The sequence below is a fragment of the Mustelus asterias genome, chromosome 21 (genome assembly GCF_964213995.1).
Source record: "Mustelus asterias chromosome 21, sMusAst1.hap1.1, whole genome shotgun sequence".
Classification (NCBI taxonomy): Eukaryota; Metazoa; Chordata; class Chondrichthyes; order Carcharhiniformes; family Triakidae; genus Mustelus; species Mustelus asterias.
This window is the reverse complement of record NC_135821.1, coordinates 69,905,219-69,925,962: the sequence shown is the minus strand read 5'-3', so window position 1 is coordinate 69,925,962 and position 20,744 is coordinate 69,905,219. Positions and strand designations below refer to the sequence as shown.

General features: G+C 45.8%; 1 protein-coding gene across 1 annotated transcript in view; it reads right to left on the bottom strand.

Annotated features, from left to right (window-relative positions):
• tmem30b (transmembrane protein 30B) overlaps positions 1 to 20,744 on the bottom strand; it is a 29,312-nt gene extending 8,568 nt beyond the window's left edge. The window contains exons 1-5 of the mRNA XM_078238172.1: positions 20,640 to 20,744; positions 20,299 to 20,538; positions 13,581 to 13,688; positions 8,788 to 8,895; positions 5,304 to 5,394 (exon numbers count right to left, since the gene is read on the bottom strand). Of these exons, the coding sequence (XP_078094298.1) occupies positions 5,304 to 5,394; positions 8,788 to 8,895; positions 13,581 to 13,688; positions 20,299 to 20,511 (520 nt within the window). The 5' untranslated portion in view covers positions 20,512 to 20,538; positions 20,640 to 20,744. The remainder of the gene's footprint in view (positions 1 to 5,303; positions 5,395 to 8,787; positions 8,896 to 13,580; positions 13,689 to 20,298; positions 20,539 to 20,639) is intronic.

Sequence of the window (20,744 nt, the reverse complement as noted above, 5' to 3'; positions counted from 1 at the left end):
GCAAAAGGGATGTTGGCATTTTTTTTGTTCATTCATGGAACATGGGCATCGCTGGCTGGCCAGCATTTATTACCCATCCCTAGTTGCCCAAGGGCAGTTGAGAGTCAACCACATTGCGGTGGCTCTGGAGTTACATGTAGGCCAGACCAGGTAAGGACAGCAGATTTCCTTCCCTAAAGGACATTAGTGAACCACATGGGTTTTTCTGACAATCGACAATAGTTTCATGGTCATCAGTAGATTCTTAATTACAGATTTTTTTTATTGAATCCAAATTCCACCATCTGCCGTGGTGGGATTCGAACCTGGGTCCCCAGAACATTAGCTGAGTTTCTGGATTAACAGTCTAGCGAAAGTACCACGAGGCCATCGCCTCCCCCGAGGAGTTCCTTATTGCAAAGGAACTGGAGTATAAAAGCAGAGAAGTGTTGGTGAGGCCACATCTGGAATAGTGTGTCCAGTTAGAACATAGAATAAAACATAGAACAGTACAGCACAGAACAGGCCCTTTGGCCCACGATGTTGTGCCGAGCTTTATCTGAAACCAAGATCAAGCTATCCCACTCCCTATCATCCTGGTGTGCTCCATGTGCCTATCCAATAACTGCTTAAATGTTCCTAAAGTGTCTGACTCCACTATCACTGCAGGCAGTCCATTCCACACCCCAACCACTCTCTGCGTAAAGAACCTTCCTCTGATATCCTTCCTATATCTCCCACCATGAACCCTATAGTTATGCCCCCTTGTAATAGCTCCATCCACCCGAGGAAATAGTCTTTGAACGTTCACTCTATCTATCCCCTTCGTCATTTTATAAACCTCTATTAAGTCTCCCCTCAGCCTCCTCCGCTCCAGAGAGAACAGCCCTAGCTCCCTCAACCTTTCCTCATAAGACCTACCCTCCAAACCAGGCAGCATCCTGGTAAATCTCCTCTGCACTCTTTCCAGCGCTTCCACATCCTTCTTATAGTGAGGTGACCAGAACTGCACACAATATTCCAAATGTGGTCTCACCAAGGTCCTGTACAGTTGCAGCATAACCCCATGGCTCTTAAACTCCAACCCCCTGTTAATAAAAGCTAACACACTATAGGCCTTCTTCACAGCTCTATCTACTTGCGTGGCAACCTTTAGAGATCTGTGGATATGGACCCCAAGATCTCTCTGTTCCTCAAATAAGAAAGGATGTTGCGGCATTGGAGGCAGTTCAGAGGAGGTTCTGGGAATGAAAGGGTTGACATATGAGGAGAGATTAAACAGTTTGAGCTTGAACTCACTGGAGTTTAGAAGGATGAGAAGGGATCTGATTGAGGTATATAAAAATTTTAAAAGGGGTTGATAAAGTAAATGTAGACCAAATGTTTCCTCTTGTGGGTCAATCTAGAACAAGAGGTCACAGGTATAGGTCGAGAGGCGGTAGATTTAAAACCGAGATGAGGAGGAACTACTTCTCGCAGAGGGTGGTGAATTTGTGGAACTTGCTGCCCCATCGCGCGGTGGAGTCTGAATCATTGAATGGTTTCAAGAAGGAGACAGATATATTTCTAAGAAAAAAACGGATAAAGGGATATGGGGAACAGGTGGGGAGGTGGATTTGAGACCAGGGAGCGATCAGCCATGATCTGATTGAATGGCGGAGCAGGCTCGAAGGGCTAAATTTGCCCACTTCTACTCCTAATTCCTATGTTCCTCGGACTCTCCGACAGAGCACCTTACCTAGGCCCACACCCCACCCTATCCCTGTAACCTCATTTACCCCACTAATCCCCCCAACCTACACATCTTATGGTGGTAACGGGCAATTTAGCATGGCCAATCCACTCAAACTGCACATCTTTGGACTGTTGGAAGAAACCGGAGCACCCAGAGGAAAACCCACGCAGAAACGGGAAGAACGTACAAACTCCACACAGACAGCGACCCAAGTTGGGATCGAACTCGGATCCTTGGCGCTGTGAGGCAGCAGTGCCAACCACTGGGCCACTATTCAATCTGAAATTACTCAACCAAGTTTGGTCAAAGATCCATTCTAGTATATTCCATAAAGAGAGAGAGAGAGAGATTTGGACATAACATATCTTATGAGAAAATGAAGAATATCATCAGAAACAGTGAAGCAGAATTCATAATAGTTTTGAAAAGCAGAATGAATAAATATTTGATTTAAAGGAATATCTTATCAGAAAGAGTTGAAAACTCTTATCAGAAACACGGAGGGAAAATCCATGATAGCTTTACAAACAAAAGAGCTGTGAATAAATACATGGTTTAATAGAAAAAGATCTTGAAAGGAGGACAGGGCAAAGTGAGTGCAGGTTTCTGAGAGCTAGCATGGGACTAGTAGTCCAAATAGCCTCTTGTCTGCTGCAAAATTCGACGATTCTAATTTGTAAATGCTGCTATTGCTTAAGGTTTTACAGAAGTCTGGAGTTTAGCAGAGTGAGAAGGGATCTCATAGAAACTTATAAAATTCTAACAGGGTTAGACAGGGTAGATTCAAAGAATGTTCCCAATGGTGGGGAGTCCAGAACTAGGGTTATAGTTTGAGGATAACAAAGAACAAAGAACAAAGAACAATACAGCACAGGAACAGGCCCTTCGGCCCTCCAAGCCCGCGCCGCTCCCCGGTCCAGGATTGAATCCTGAATCCAGGATCCCCGCCCAATTTTCCAGCCTATCTACATACCAATATCCTATCCACCGAGCTGTCCCTCACAGCTACGATGCTTTGTTCATTACAACCTATTAACTTACCCCCACCCCCCCATTCCAGACCATGTGATCTCCAGGGAGAGGCGAAAACCCAGAGTGAAAAACCCCAGGGCCAATATGGGGAAAAAAAAATCTGGGAAATTCCTCTCCGACCCCCTGAGGCGATCGAAACGAGTCCAGGAGATCACAATGGCCCCGATCGGAAAATGCTTCCCAACCCTAGTCATTTCCACTTCCACGAACACCATATGAATTCCCTGCCCCCGAGACAGGTTCCCAACTATCCGCAGTCTCACTCTGTACTGGCACCAGCAAGATGATTGTAGAATGAAGCCTTGAAACGAGAAACCAGGAACAATTAGCCCGCGCCGCTCCCTGGTCCAAACTAGACCACTCTTTTGTATCCCTCCATTCCCACTCCGTTCATATAGCTGTCTAGATAAGTCTTAAACGTTCCCAGTGTGTCCGCCTCCACCACCTTGCCCGGCAACACATTCCAGGCCCCCACGACCCTCTGTGTGAAATATGTCCTTCTGATATCTGTGTTAAACCTCCCCCCCTTCACCTTGAACCTATGACCCCTCGTGAACGTCACCACCGACCCGGGGAAAAGCTTCCCACCGTTCACCCTATCTATGCCTTTCATAATTTTATACACCTCTATTAAGTCTCCCCTCATCCTCCGTCTTTCCAAGGAGAACAATCCCAGTTTCCCCAATCTCTCCTCATAACCAAGCCCCTCCATACCAGGCAACATCCTGGTAAACCTCCTCTGTACTCTCTCCAAAGCCTCCACGTCCTTCTGGTAGTGTGGCGACCAGAACTGGACGCAGTATTCCAAATGCGGCCGAACCAACGTTCTATACATCTGCAACATCAGACCCCAACTTTTATACTCTATGCCCCGTCCTATAAAGGCAAGCATGCCATATGCCTTCTTCACCACCTTCTCCACCTGTGACGTCACCTTCAAAGATCTGTGGACTTGCACACCCAGGTCCCTCTGCGTCTCTACACCCTTTATGGTTCTTCCATTTATCGTGTAGCTCCTCCCTACATTATTCCCACCAAAATGCATCACTTCGCATTTATCAGGATTGAACTCCATCTGCCATTTCCTTGCCCAAATTTCCAGCCTATCTATATCCTTCTGTAGCCTCTGACAATGTTCCTCACTATCTGCAAGTCCTGCCAGTTTTGTGTCGTCCGCAAACTTACTGATCACCCCAGTTACTCCTTCTTCCAGATCATTTATATAAATCACAAACAGCAGAGGTCCCAATACAGAGCCCTGCGGAACACCACTAGTCACAGGCCTCCAGCCGGAAAAAGACCCTTCCACTACCACCCTCTGTCTTCTATGACCAAGCCAGTTCTCCACCCATCTAGCCACCTCCCCCTTTATCCCATGGGATCCAACCTTTTTCACTAGCCTACCATGAGGGACTTTGTCAAATGCTTTACTAAAATCCATATAGACAACATCCACGGCCCTTCCTTCGTCAACCATTTTGGTCACTTCTTCAAAAAACACCACCAGGTTCGTGAGGCATGACCTCCCCCTCACAAAACCATGTTGACTATCGTTAATGAGTTTATTCCTTTCTAAATGCGCATACATCCTATCTTTAAGAATCTTCTCCAACAACTTCCCCACCACGGATGTCAAGCTCACCGGCCTATAATTACCCGGGTTATCCTTCCTACCCTTCTTAAATAACGGGACCACATTGGCTATCCTCCAATCCTCTGGGGTCAACCTTTTAGAACTGAGGTGCGGAGAAATTTCTGGTGGTGAATGTGTGGAATCCACTACCACAGGAAGTAGTTGAGGCCAAAACGTTGTCTGATTTCAAGAAGAAATTTGATATAGCTCTTGGAGCTAAAGGGATCAAGGAATTTGGGGGTGGGAGAGGTGTGGAAATCAGCCATGATCAAAATGAATGGCCGAACAGATTCAAAGGGTCGAATGGCCTACTCCTGCTTCTAGTTTCTATGTTAAGTCTTAAGGCTTTACAAAAGTATAGAGGCAAAGTGACTCAGTACCTCCCAGATGACAAGGTGGTGGTATTGAATGATAGAATCCTACAGTGCAGGTGGTGGCCATTCGGCCCATCAAGTCTGCACCAACCACAATCCCACTCCTGCCCTATTCCCATAACCCCATGTATTTACCCCTGCTAGTCCCCCTGACACTAAGGGTCAATTTAGCATGGCCAATCCACCTAACCCGCACATCTTTGGAGTTGGGAGGAAACCCATGCAGATACCGGGAGAACGTGCAAACTCCAGACAGTGAACCAAGCCGGGAATCGAACCCAGGTCCCTGGCGCTGTGAGGCAGCAATGCTAACCACTGCGCCATCGTGCTGCCCCGGTGCATCTGACCACATAAAATTCAAACAGTCAGCACATGGTGCTGGGTTTTACAGCCCCACCCATCAACCAGATTTTACAACCCCTCCAAAGTCAATGGACGTTTGAACCGCTAGCTGCATTTTCCAGCCCACCCCCCCCCTCCTCCCGAGGGTTGTAAACATTCACCCCGAATATGTGTCAATCTCAATTGAATTGCATCTGTAGGAACTCACCGTTAAACAAACTGTTTGCAATGGCTCCACACGGAGCGATAGGTTTGTTTTGTTGGTCCTTATGAAATGGGTCACAGTATTCCGAAGGTTTCTGGGAAAATGGTGTGCATGCAACGAGAGAATATCGACAAGGTCAACATGGCAGATTTTCACTGTCTCAACGTGAGATTTACTAAAACGAGCAAAATACTGTGGATGCTGGAATCTGAAACAAGAACAGAGGATGCTGGGAAAGAACTCAGCAGGTCTGGCAGCAGCTATCAGCAGGGAAACAGAGTCAATGTTTTGGGTCAATGACCCCCCTAGTTGGAGCCTTCGTCATGTGCAATTTACTATTACGTGCCGGCTTTCATTTTTTCTTTTTAGTGCGCTTATGCAAGACCAACTCCTTGACTTCTGCTCCCGAGTCCCTGAGTGTTTTTGGGACGCTGTTGGGAGCTCTTTATACACTATAATGAGTTGTCGGTGAGAGATAGCACAGTATGAATTGAAGTGCCTTATCAGGGTTGGGAGTTGTATTGGCTGCTTTCCGGGTGAAGGGAGAAGGTAGAAAGAATTGCAGACACACACACACGAAATTCATACTGTGACCAAGTCCAGCCACTACTTTCCTCAGATTGCTCTCGATAGTCAGAAACCAGAAATAAATAGAATGGCAGTGCAGTGGGCAGCAAGCTATAAAGAAAAACCGTTGTGCGCACAGCTACAGTTATAGTGCACACAGATTGCTTCACACCAATACCACTAAACTGGTTTTCAGGGTTCAGTATGAGAATCATAGAATCCCGACAGTGCAGAAGACCATTCGGCCCATCTAGCTTGCACTGACGGTCTGACTGAGCATCTTACCCAAACCCTCTCACCATAACACCTCGCATTTAGCATGGCCAATCCACCTAACCTGCACATCTTTGGAGTGTGGGAGGAAACCGGAGCACCTGGAGGAATGTGCAAACTCCACACAGACAGTGAGTGACCCAAGGCCGGAATTGAACCTGGGTCTCTAGGCAGCACTAGCCACTCTGCCACCCCAAACTCATTCAGGATTCTGCTCCTGATTGGTTGCTGGGATGAGCATGGATGTCAAGGGACCTCATGCCTCCCCTGGTTGCAGGTACTCATTCTAGGCTTATAAACATAATAGCCACTTGTGTTTTTTATTAATTTGTGGTACATGGATGTCCCACAGTTGAGAGTCAACCACATTGCTGTGGCTCTGGGTGGCACGGTAGCAGAGTGGTTAGCACTACTGCTTCACAGCTCCAGGGACCTGGGTTCGATTCCCGGCTTGGGTCACTGTCTGTGTGGAGTTTGCACATTCTCCTCGTGTCTGCGTGAGTTTCCTCTGGGTGCTCCAGTTTCCTCCCACAGTCCAAAGATGTGCGGGTTAGGTTGATTGGCCATGCTAAAATTGCCCCTTAGTGTCCTGTGATGCGTGGATTAGCGGGTAAAATATTTAGGGATATGGGGGTAGGATTGTGGTCGGTGCAGACTCGATGGGCCGAATGGCCTCTTTCTGTACTGTAGGGTTTCTATGATTTCTTTCTATGATCTGTAGGCCAGACCAGTTAAGAACGGCAGATTTCCTTCCCAAAAGGACATTCGTGAACCAGATGGGTTTTTCCGACAATCGACAATGATTTCATAGCCATCGGTAGATTCTTAATTTCAGATATTTTTTACTGAATTCAAATTCCCCCATCTACTGTGGCGGGATTCGAACCCGGGTCCCCAGAACATTAGCTGAGTTGCTGGATTAATCATCTAGCGATAATACCACTAGGCCATTGCCTCCCCCATGTGTGGCATGCAATAGAAACCAGACCTTTAGGTGAAAAGAGGTGGAAATTAAAAGTTTCTTTTATGAGTATCTTCGGGCAATAGGACTCTTGACTTTGCATTGCATTACATGTAACATTTGTGCGCCTAGGTTGAAAAGAAAATCTAAAAATGGAAATGGTGGAAACCTCAGCAAGTGCCTAGAACAGTAATGGGCAACCTCAGCTAGTGAGTGGGCTGCACGGGTGGCTCTCCTTCATCTCAGTGGGCCGTTAGATTGAAATTTGACCTGTTTGCTAACCATGACCCCGTGAATAAAATTAAATACATGTAATACACACCAAATATTTCACAATGAGTTAGAGAAAATGCTTAATAGAGCTATCAGCTTCAAATGGTGAAAACAAAAGAAATATTGACACTTTGGACACAGAGGGAGCGCATGGCTCTCATAGTCAGTGTTGTGAGCAATCAGCACGCACCTCACTTCACTCACCCTCGCTTTACGAACGTATCATTTCAATCCTACCAGTAGGAAAAAAAACTCTGCAGCTGGAAAACAGCAGAACGTGGCAACCCTGTACATGGGCAACCATCTCATGGACTGCACTTAGAACCCAGGTGGGCTGCATGTAGACCCTGGGTCATAGGTCGACCACCACTGGTTTAGAACGATCCTCTTGGAGTCATTAAGTTTAGATGTACAAATTGTACAGAGGAGACTATTCAACCCATTGTACTGGCGCTAGCTCTTTGCTGGAGTTATTCAATTAATCCCACTGTCTTTTTAGCCTGTTTCTCTTTTGGACCTGTCTCCATCAGCCTTTCAGGGCAGGCATTCCAGATCATCATAGCTCTTGTGTTTAAATAAAAAACCTTCTTTCCCTTGACATTCTGCCAGATTATTGAGGTGAACTTTGTCTCCATACAAACCTGCATTTGACATTAATATATGTATATTTAATACTTATTCTTTAGGCATTTATTACTCAATATTCTGAACAAGATTACAATTTTGTAAAAGTTAGGTACAGGATTATTTGGAATAAAACAAAAAAAACATACTTGAAACGGAAAACGGCTCAAGTCAGGGTCAGCTATGAGAAAAGACAGCTGTAAGAGTTAATTACAGAATCATAGGATCCCTACAGTGCAGGAGGAGGCCATTTGGCCCATCGAGTCTGCACTGACCACAATCCCGCCCAGGCTCTATTCTTGTAATCCCACATATTTGCCCTGCTAATCCCCTGACACTAGGGTCAATTTAACTAGGGGCAATTTAGCCTGGCCAGTCCACCTAAACTGCAGATCTTTGGACTGTGGGAGGGAACTGGAGCACCCGGCGAAAACCCACACAGACACAGGGAGAACGTGCAAACTTCACACAGACAAGCCGGGAATCGAACCCGGGTCCCTGGCGCTGTGAGGCAGCAGTGCTAACCACTGTGCCACCCTTAACTTCTAACGAAGGCCACATACCCGAGACATTTTAACAAGTCTTTCTCTTTAATCGATGCTGACTTATCTGTCGTGTATTTCCAGTATTTGTAGTTTTAAAAACAATATGTTCTAGCTTGACTTGGGTGGGTCTGGCTGGAGTCCAAAAGGCTGAGCTCACCTTTGATGGATAGAATGCAAGACAAGTATCGAAGAATATCGAAAGCACTATGAATCTCTTCAGCCATTCATCAGGTTAACATTTTACCTTTAAATAGTCTGAATCCCCATTCAGCTGATCGTCGTCTCGAGAGACTCCATATTTCCTATTATTCTGATAGAAGTTTGATAACTCGTAGTACATGAAAACAGGGCCCTAAACAGAAACACAACATGTTCCATTTGTTAGATCCAGCATCAAACTCTAACACAATCCTTCCCTTGTTGGGAGAAGGCCATTCAGCCCTTCGAGCCAGTTCCACCATTTGAAAAGATTATGGCTGATTTGGTTGTGGTCAGAACTCATTTCCGTCTGCTGCACCTAACCCTCGAGTGTCAAAAATCTATCTAACTCAGTCTTAAATATATTCAATCACCCAGCCTCCCTTTCTGGGGAAGAGAATTGAACACGCTAAAGACCCTCAGAAAAATAATTATGCACATTTCCACCTTAAAAAGGAGACCTCTGCACCCCCTAGTTCTCGTCTCCCCCACAAGTGGGAACAAACCGGTAACTGGCAAGCCCCTTCAGGATCTTACATTTTTTTCACTAAGATCACCTTCTAAACTTAAATCGGTATAGGTCCAACCTGTTCAATCTTTCTTCATGAGATAAGCCCTTAATCCCAGGAATGGATCAAGTGAACCTTCTCTGAACTGTCGGATGACTTCTTCATGATACCCTCACCAATTAGGAGGAATGACACCATAATCACAGGTGGAGTACCACCCCATGGGTTTGTAATGTTCCCAGTTACTCCCTCAGCAGATGTTCTATCTATAATGGGCTTTCAAAATGGAGTTATTGGATCTGTAGGCCACATCATCCACAATGTCCATCTCAAGCTGAACATATTATGTACTGTGTACAATATTATGGATGTGGAACTTTGATGTAGATATAATTTCCATTACCATGTACATTTATCTAACAACATCTTTCTTTGTCCAACTGACATTTTATTTTGGAAGTTACAACTGGGGGCCCTCACTAGTATAAATCTATAGTTTCAGGAGTTATGAATACAGAAGCCATGAAAAACCATAGAATCCTTACAGTGCAGAAGGAGGCCATTCAGCCCAGTGAGTCTGCACCGACTCTGAGTGTCTTACCCAGATCCTCTCCCCTGCCCTACCCCAGTAACCCCGCACCTTCTCTGAACTGTCAGATGACTTCTTCATGATACCCTCACCAATTAGGAGGAATGACACCATAATCACAGGTGGGGTACCACCCCATGGGTTTGTAATGTTCCACGGTAGCACGGTAGCACAGTGGTTAGCACTGCTGCTTCACAGCTCCAGGGTCCCGGGTTCGATTCTCGGCTCGGGTCACTGTCTGTGTGGAGTTTGCACATTCTCCTCGTGTCTGCGTGGGTTTCCTCCAGGTGCTCCGGTTTCCTCCCACAGTCCAAAGATGTGCGAGTTAGGTTGATTGGCCAGGTTAAAAATTGCCCCTTAGAGTCGTGGGATGCAGAGGTTAGAGGGATTAGTGGGTAAATATGTGGGGGTAGAGCCTGGGTGGGATTGTGGTCGGTGCAGACTCGATGGGCCGAATGGCCTCCTTCTGCACTGTAAGGTTTCTATTCTATGACATTTACCATAGCTAATCCATCTAATCTACATATCTTGGGACAAAAGGGGGGCAATTTAGCATGGCCAATCCACCTAACCTGCTCATCTTTGGACTGTGGGAGCACCCGGAGGAAACCCATGCAGACACGGGAAGAATGGAGTTTGCACAGTCACCCAAGGCCCATAATCAAACCTGGGTCCCTGGTGCTGCGAGGCAGCAGTGCTAACCACTGTGCCACTATGCCATCCATCATTGCTCCAAATTTCCTAAATCACAGCTTCTCAGCTCCCAGTTTAAGATGACCTTTTCTTACCTTTTCTAATTCAGATGCCAGATTATGGATACCCTCGTTTTTTGGGTGTCTCAAACTCATGTTACTCAGCAACACTGGGAACCAGCAGGAGAGGAGACTTTCTCCAATGATGTGAGCTGGATTGAATCCGGGATTCCAGAACAGATTAGGAAGTATAAAATCTACTTGACTCAGATCAACAGTTTTAAAAGAAATATAGATGTTTTTCGATAATTTCAGTTTTTTAAAAAAATGTATCAACTCCACACTTGAATGATTCATGAAAGGGCAAAGGGAAAAGTGATGCAAAATTCTCCAATGTGTGTGGAATGGTAGTTCTCCCTTTTGTTAAAAATAAGATAATGAACCTTTTCACCTCAGTTTTCTCCTCCAGGCAACATCCTACGCTAGGCTCCAGCCCCAAAGGCTGAAACAAGCGCTGATATCTCACCCAGGACATTGTTTCTCATTCGTGAGACTCAGCAGAGAATCAGATCAGGACAGCGGAGAGGGAGGCCACTCGACCCATCAAGTCTGCACCAGCTCTTTTGGAGAGCAGTTAGTCCCTCTTGGCACTCTTTCCACATTTCTAATTTCATCTTTCAAAAGTATTTATCCAATCTCCTTTTGGAGGGTTTTGTTTTTCCTTACTCTTCCATGACATGTCAGAGTGTTACAGGCAAGAGTGGCATTTGTTGCCAGTCTAGTCATTGCTCCTGAACTGAGTGGCTTGCTAGGCCATATCAGAGGGTGGTTAAAATTCAGCCACATTGCTGTGGGTCTAGGCACATGTAGGCCAGGCCAGGTAAGGGCTGCAGATTTCCTTCCCTAAAGGGGGTGGCACTGCGGCACAGTGGTTAGCACTGCTGCCTCACAGCTTCAGGGACCTGGGTTCAATTCCCAGCTTGGGTCACTGTCCGTGCGGAGTTTGCACATTCTCCCCATGTCTGCGTGGGTTTCTTCCAGGTGCTCCGGTTTCTTCCCATGTTCCAAAGATGTGTGTGATCAGTTGATTCGCCATGCTAAATTGCCCCTTGGTGCCCCGGAATGTGTAGGTTAGGGGGATAAGTGGGGTGATGGGGATAGGGCCTGGGTGGGATTATTGTTGGTGCAGATCCATGGGCTGAATGGCCTCCTTCTGCACCATAGGGATTCTATGATGATCCTATGAAAGGACATTAGTGAACCAGATTGGTTTTTCACAATAACCAATGATAGCTTCAGGCTCGCCATTATTGAAACTAGCCTTTTATTAATCGAATTTAAATTCCACCAGATGCCATAGCGGGATTTGACCCCATGTCCCCAAGGCATTTGTAGTAGAGAAGTGAGAGAAAACATTATAATTGAACCAAATCGCACCCTTACCGATGTCTAAATCTTCCAGTTTCAGATCCTGGCTAATTCTTCCAAATCATCGGACCTAGTATCACCGCCTCTAATATCCATTCAGTTTAGATCAGCTAACTCAGGATCAGGCTGTTCATTATTAATGAAGGGAAAGGATAAACAGGTGGAGGGGCATTCATTATTTGAGCTCATATGAGGATGCACTTACTGACACTGGGGTGGTGAATAGTGGACATTTTGTGAATAAATCTAAACTGAATAAAGACTGATTTCTGGAAATCTCCCTCCACCAATTGGCAGTTAGAGGTTTAACACAAGTGTCCATCTTAAAAGTGATGGCACAGTGGTTAGCACTGCTGCCTCACAGCGCCAGGGACCTTGGTTTGGTTCCCAGCTTGGGTCACTGCCTGTGTGGAGTTTGCACGTTCTCCCCGTGTCTGCATGGGTTTCCTCCCACAGTCCCAAAGATGTGCAGGTTAGGTGCATTGTCCATAGTAAATTGCCCCTTAGTGGCAGGGGATAGGACCTGGGTGGGATTGTGGTCGATGCAGTCTCGATGGGCCAAATGGCCTCTTTCTGCACTGTAGGGATTCTATGAAATTCTTCTTGGTTTGTAGGATTCACAATAGCTCCTAAATAGTCAATGATAATTGCCAAGTCGCTGCTGGGTATAAAACCCAGGATCTCTGCTTCAGCATTCGGAGTTGCAATGCTGGGGGCGGTTTTAAGCCCGTACTCTCCATCTGCGGGAATGGCGGAGCTCCTAATCGGGAGAGCGCGATTCATGCCGGCGAGTTTCTGAGTTCTGATCTTCCCGACCCTTCGCTGGCAAAGTGAAGTGAAACATGCCGTGGGACCTGCAGAAAGCTCATTGTAGTACATTAGCGAGCACTCTCTCCGGGACTTCCCACCGGATATTTAGCGGGCACCCCAGCAGGAGCCACATCTGGCAGGGATGAGAGATGGGGGGGTGGTTTCATTTAGATGTGATGGTGGCCAGGGGCGAATGGAGAAGCGGGGTTCCCGGCGATGGCCGTTGGGAGATGGTGGAAGATTATCCAAGGGAGAAAGGTGCTGAATCAGGGAAGGAGACCTCCATGGGGAGGGGAGGGGAGGTTTACTCAGGTTCTGATCGGGGCGCCCTTTTAAGATGGCGGGGTTCTGCTGGTGTGTTGAGGCTCTGCTCCTCTGTGTGATTGTGAGATTTTTTTTTGGCACTATCTAAGATCTGGAGAGAAAGCCGATTGGTTTCTCTGGAGAAAAACATGCTGATTTACTCACTGGAAACTGACATTTTTTGGTAAGATTTCCCCCGATGGGTTGAATCATAGAATCCCAAGAAGTGCAGAAGGAGGCCATTCAGCCCATCAAGTCTGCACTGACTCTCTGAAAAAGCATTTTACCCAAAGCCACACCCCCGCCCTAACCCAATGCATTTACCATGGCTAATTCATCTTGGTTTTAATAATATACACTAGTTCCAGAGTTCCCATTTTGTTGAATTTTGGAAATACTATGAACTTACAGATACTTCAAAAACACCAAAAAAGTTTTTAAAAATACAAATGTTCAAGTCTGAGCCAAATATTGAACTATTGTTAGCCAGAACTCCTACTGTTCTTACCGACAACGCCTTGTCCACCTTGAAATATAGTTTGCACTTGCAGTTCTTGGTACCGTTCTTGGTGCACTGGTGGCATGAACTGTTTGGATTGTTGCCTGTATAGTCAAGCTGGAAAAAAATAAAACCTCATGTAAAACTTTTAGACCAACCACAAACATTTCATGCCAACCCTGGCTATTTATCAGATTTGCTCACACTGAATTAAGGACTTCTGTCAAAAACGTTCTACTCGAGAGTCCAGCTTTAGTTTAGTGTTCCGATGTGAATCTGAAGGAATTTCCTTACTCCTTCATGCACGTGTAGTCCTCATACGAGTTCAGTAAGAAGTCTCACAACGCCAGGTTAAAGTCCAACAGGTTTATTTGGAATCATGAGCTTTCAGATAGGCTCCTTCCTCAGACGAGTAGGAGAGGTAGGTTTCACAAACACAGCATAGATAGGCAAAGACACAATTGCAATGCAAGTCTTTACAAGTAATCAAGTCTTTACGGGCACAGACAGTGCAAGTGGAGAGAGGGATAATCACAGGTTAAAGAGGTGTGAATTGTCTCAAGCCCGGACAGTTAGTAAGATTTTGCAAGCCCAGGACAAATGGTGGGGGTTACACATGAACTCTCACGTGAGTCGTCATATTTATGTCTTGTAAGAAGTTTTCTTCTGGTCCCTTCAGTGCGCTAAGTGATAAAGATTTTATTATGTGTAACTCCAACTTTAATTTTAAGCATTCAATAACTGCATTGAAGACCCCCCAGTCTAGATACAACTTGCATTTGTATAGTGACGTAATGTCGAAGATCATCCAAAGGCACATATTGACAGTGAGGTGATTTCTCTCCACCTGGTTTCCGAAATGTTTACCTCTTAGCTGAAGGGGTTTGGTCCATCCTGTCTAGACCCCTCTATTTTATACACATCAATTAAACCTCCCTTCAGCCTCCTCTACTGCAAAGAAAACAACACCAGCCTGTCTGATCTTCCTTCTTAACGTCCTCAAAAATCTTCTCTGCATCCTCCCTAGTGCGAACACAACCTTCCTGTAATACAGTGACCATAACTGTACATCCTTCTTAGACAGTCCCTCGGACTCGAGGGCGACTTGTCTGCACACCAAAATTTAGTTCTCATGTGACTGAGAAGTCTAATGTGTAACCTACACTGTCGGTCACAGGCGGGGCAGATGGAGGTTGGGGGAGCGGGTGGGTGGGGTGCCCACGTTGCCACATGCGCCTTGTGATGTTGACGCTTGGTTTTCAGCTGGTTCTCAGCGATGAAACTCCAGTTCAACTCATTCCCAGAAGCTTTTCCTCCACTTTGAGTGGTCTTGGGCCAAGGATGTCCAGGCATCGGTAGGGATGTTGCACTTTTTGAGAGGCTTCGAGGAAGCATTTTCTCTGCCCTCCTGGGGCTTGATTCCTGTGTTGAAGCTCTGAGTGGATCACTTCTTTCCAGCATTGGGACAGTGTGGCCGCCCAGTGGAGCTGATCGAATGCGGTCAATGTTTGGATGCTGGGGATGTTGGCCTGAGCGAGAAGACGGTATATAATAATACTTCAGCTGTGGACAAGGGAATAATCCTGTGTGTCTCTATAGTCAGCTATCCTGCAGCTTCTCTGGATATGCACTCCAAGGTCCCTCTGTTCCTCTACATTTCTAATTTCCTAACATTTATTGTATACTTCCTAGTTTAGTTCATTTTCCCTCAGATGCAAGACCTCATACTTTCCACTTTGCCATTTTTGTGACTAGCTGACCCCTCCCCCCCCGTTGGAAAGGATAGGTCCAAAGTGGATAAACACACTTTTGCCCATGTTGAAATCAACTTGCCACAGTTTTGCCTATTCACTCATTCAATCAATATCTCTAATTTTATGCTTGCATCTACACGGCTGGAAAGTGGTAAAATGGCATTGGATGAAGTGCACAGAGAGCTGGTGCAGACATGATGGGCTGAATAGCCTCCTTCTGCACTATAGGAATACTACACCATGCAAATTTCTTTTCATAGAATCAAATAATCCTACAGTGCAGAAGGAGACCATTTGGTCCATTGAGTCTGCACCAACTACAACCCCACCCAAGCCCTATCCCCATACTTTTACCCTAGTTAGTCCCCCTGGTACTAAGGGGCAATTTAACATGGCCAATCCACCTAACCCGCAATCTTTAGAGTGTGGAAGGAAACTGGAGCACCCAGAAGAAACCCACGCAGACATGGGTAGAATGTGCAAACTCCATAGTAACCCAAGCCGGGAATCGAACCCGGGTCCCTGGCGCTGTGGGGCAGCATAGAACATAGAACATAGAACAGTACAGCACAGAACAGGCCCTTCAGCCCACGATGTTGTGCCGAGCTTTATCTGAAACCAAGATCAAGCTATCCCACTCCCTATCATCCTGGTGTGCTCCATGTGCCTATCCAATAACCGCTTAAATGTTCCTAAAGTTTCTGACTCCACCATCACTGCAGGCAGTCCATTCCACACCCCAACCACTCTCTGCGTAAAGAACCTACCTCTGATATCCTTCCTATATCTCCCACCACGAACCCTATAGTTATGCCCCCTTGTAATAGCTCCATCCACCCGAGGAAATAGTCTTTGAACGTTCACTCTATCTATCCCCTTCATCATTTTATAAACCTCTATTAAGTCTCCCCTCAGCCTCCACCGCTCCAGAGAGAACAGCCCTAGCTCCCTCAACCTTTCCTCATAAGACCTACCCTCCAAACCAGGCAGCATCCTGGTAAATCTCCTCTGCACTCTTTCCATCGCTTCCACATCCTTCTTATAGTGAGGTGACCAGAACTGCACACAATATTCCAAATGTGGTCTCACCAAGGTCCTGTACAGTTGCAGCATAACCCCACGGCTCTTAAACTCCAACCCCCTGTTAATAAAAGCTAACACACTATAGGCCTTCTTCACAGCTCTATCCACTTGAGTGGCAACCTTTAGAGATCTGTGGATATGGACCCCAAGATCTCTCTGTTCCTCCACAGTCTTCAGAACCCTACCTTTGACCCTGTAATCCACATTTAAATTAGTCCTACCAAAATGAATCACCTCACATTTATCGGGGTTAAACTCCATTTGCCATTTTTCAGCCCAGCTTTGCATCCTATCTATGTCTCTTTGCAGCTTAGAACAGCCCTCCACCTCATCCACTACTCCACCAATCTTGGTGTCATCAGCAAATTTACTGATCCACCCTTCAGCCCCCTCCTCTAAGTCATTAATAAAAATCACAAAGAGCAGAGGACCAAGCACTGATCCCTGTGGCACTCCACTAGCAACCTGCCTCCAATCCAAAAAATTTTCCATCCACCACCACCCTCTGTCTTCGATCAGACAGCCAGTTACCTATCCAATCTGCCAACTTTCCCTCTATCCCACACCTCCTTACTTTCATCATAAGCCGACCATGGGGGACCTTATCAAACGCCTTACTAAAATCCATGTATATGACATCAACCGCCCTACCTTCATCAACACACTTAGTTACCTCCTCAAAAAATTCAATCAAATTTGTGAGGCACGACTTGCCCTTCACGAATCCGTGCTGACTATCCCGGATTAATCCACATCTTTCTAAATGGTCATAAATCCCATCCCTAAGGACCTTTTCCATCAATTTACTAACCACCGAAGTAAGACTAACCGGTCTATAATTACCAGGGTCATTTCTATTCCCTTTCTTAAACAGAGGAACAACATTCGCCATTCTCCAGTCCTCTGGCACCATCCCCGTGGACAGTGAGGACCCAAAGATCAAAGCCAAAGGCTCTGCAATCTCATCCCTTGCCTCTCAAAGAATCCTAGGATACATTTCATCAGGCCCAGGGGACTTATCGACCTTCAGTTTATTCAAAACTGCCAGGACATCCTCCCTCCGAACATCTATTTCCTCCAGCCTATTAGCCTGTAACACCTTCTCTTCCTCAAAAACATGGCCCCTCTCCTTGGTGAACACTGAAGAAAAGTATTCATTCATCACCTCGCCTATCTCTACTGACTCCATACGCAAGTTCCCACTACTGTCCTTGACCAGCCCTAACCTCACCCTGGTCATTCTTTTATTCCTCACATAAGAGTAAAAAGCCTTGGGGTTTTCCTTGATCCGACCCGCCAAGGACTTCTCATGTCCCCTCCTAGCTCTCCTAAGCTCCCTTTTTCAGCTCATTTTCAGCAGTGCTAACTATTGTGCCACCCTCTCTTTCGTAACTTATACCATCTACTTTTTCACCCTCTGCTGTTGTCTTTCCTTCCCATTTGCCACGATTTGTTCTTTTTTTCCTCCCCCCACATTCCTGTTTAACTTTTTAGTTTAATGTTGTCTGCCACCCCTTTGGTAGTTCATGACTTCTTTTGGGAAGTAGAACTCTTGCCTGACGGGTATAAACATGTTCTGGTGTCACAAATGCTTTTTCCGAACACTTCCAACTGATCTTCTTTCCATTTACCCATTAAAATATTTCCCAGTTTACACTGAAGTCAGCCTTCCCTCAATCTGGAACCTTAGACACTGCTTTGCATTTCTCCCTCCTAGCCACAACATCAACAGCCCGAATGGAAGTAATAAAACGCCTCAAAACACTTCTCAGGAGCACAGTTAGATTAAAACCGACAACAAGCCAAAGAAAGAGATATCAGACGGGTGACTAAAAGTTTTGTTAAAGAGATAGACATTAAGAAGTATCTTAAAAGGAGTAAGAGATGAAGAAGCTTAAAGAAAGGCGGCGAAGGACATGGGGGTGCACAAGAGAGCAGAATCGAACACAGGACTGAGGGAGGACTGTGGTTTGGAGGAGGTTTGCAGAGACAGGGAGGGTGAGGGACCATGGACACAAGAATAATTTTTTTGATACGCCAAGACATTGGTGGTCCAGGAGCCAATATACATCAGAGAGAACTGCGATGATAGACGATTGGGACTTGGCGGAGGTTAGAACTTGGGCAGCAGAGTTTTTGATAAACTTTGGTTTATGGAGGTTGGAAGTCAATACATTTTGATAGCCTATTAATTCATGGGGTGCACTGAAATGGAGTTCATTTTGTTTCCATAAAACACATAACAATTTGGAGCGGGAACCATAACTTATTTCTCTGTCTTCCGCTATCTCATTCCACAATCCAGAGAAATGGGAGGACAATTGCAACACTTCAACTACTGCCCTGGCTGAGACTTATTAATTCAATACAGACCAATTGTTAAAACAGGGGCTTTTCTGCTCTGTGTGATTCACTGCAGCGTTACACACTAAATACCCAGAGTGTCACTGGAAAGGCAGCCAAATTATTGCAGGAAAGTTTAAAGTCAGATCAGAATTAAGAGATCAGACAAAGGGAAACAAGTCAGGAGGTAGGAATCCTGTGCCGATTATAAAGTCAGGATTGGCCCATCAGCAAGGGGAAAAAGAAAATCACCATTTATATTATCACTACACATCACAAAAACTGGCCAAGCAAGAAAGTCTAAAGACTCGTATTCCAACCATTATTTTGTAAATTGAGTTTGTGTCTTTATATGCCCTGTTTGTGAACAGAACTCCCACTCACCTGATGAAGGAGCAGTGCTCCGAAAGCTTGTGGCTTGTGCTACCAAATAGACCTGCTGTTGTGAGATTTCTTACTGTGCTTACCCCAGTCCAATGCCAGCATCTCCACATTATTGTTAAGTGAGTAGTGCTTGCTTTAACTCTTCTTATACATAGAAAATAAAGTTTGTTTGAAATGTGAAATATTGCGTTGTAGTTCTTTCAGTTAATCACCAGGTGTTCAAATTTCTGTTGAATTGTTAATAGTCTCTATGGAGATTGTAACAAAATCCATGAGGCAATGATAGCCTACATATAACCTTATTATTCAGATCCGATGGAACACTCTGTATAGCACTGGGGTCCATGCTGGAGAAGGAACATTGATTGAAGCTTTTCACACCCTCAACAACCCTCTACCATTAACTAAGCAGTACACTGGTTAGCACTGTTGCCCCACAGCACCAGGGACCTTGGTTCGATTCCCAGCTTGGGTCACTGTCTGTGTGGAGTCTGTACATTCTCCCTCTGTCTGTGTGGGCTTCCTCCGGGTGCTCTGGTTTCCTCCCACAGTCCGAAAGACGTGCTGGTTAGGTGCATTGGCCATGCTAAATTCTCCCTCAGTGTACCCAAACTGGTACCAGAATGTGGCAACTAGGGGATTTTCACAGTAACTTCATTGCAATGTTAATGTAAGCATAGAAACATAGAAGATAGGAGCAGGAGGAGGCCATTTGGCCCTTCGAGCCTGCTCCACCATTCATTATGATCATGGCTGATCATCCAATTCGATAGCCTAATCCTGCTTTCAACCTTTGATCCCATTCGCCCCAAATGCTATATCCAGCCGTCTGTTTTGGCATCAACTACTTCCTGTGGTAATGAATTCCACAGGCTCACCACTCTTTGGGTGAAGAAATGTCTGCTCATCTCCGTCCTAAATGATCTACCCGGAATCCTCAGCCTATTTGTGACACTAATAAATAAACTTTAAAACATAGTAAGTAAGAGTTAAAAGTGCTGGAACATATGCTGGCTATATTGCACGGGTTGATGTAACAATGACGCTAATAACTAGTTGGACAACCTGTCAGAAAGGAAATGGAGAGTCCAGTACACAGTTCACAAGCGAGTTTGGAATAAGCAAGGCACTGGAGGGGAAAAGAGATAGGGCCATTCACTTACCTCGATCTCAATGACACTGTTGGAGGTAAAGTACAATCCCAGGCCGATGGCAATAAATATCAAACCCAGCAGGAAGAATGTGGGAAGGACATAGCCCGCGGAGAGGAAGGGCTGCCAAGCCGGCAGTCTCTGCTGGGTGAAAGCGGTGTTATCAGGCTTGTTCTTGGAAGCGGCCCCGTCTCCGAGCCGCGACGGTCCCGGGAGCCGCGACATCTCCAGCGCTGTTTCCCCAGCCAATTCCTGGGGTAAAGAAAAAAAAGTTAAAACTTGGGACATCACCCAGCCTGGGGTTTTAAAAATATATCAACTGGATTGGGAGAAGTTACCGCTTCCACACTCACCAAGCAGAGCTGCTGGAGAAAGAGGAAATAAACTCCAATCCCAATTGTTCTTTGATCGCTCCCTCTCAGAGATAGTTCTCCACCCAGTTTGGACAGCGTCACATG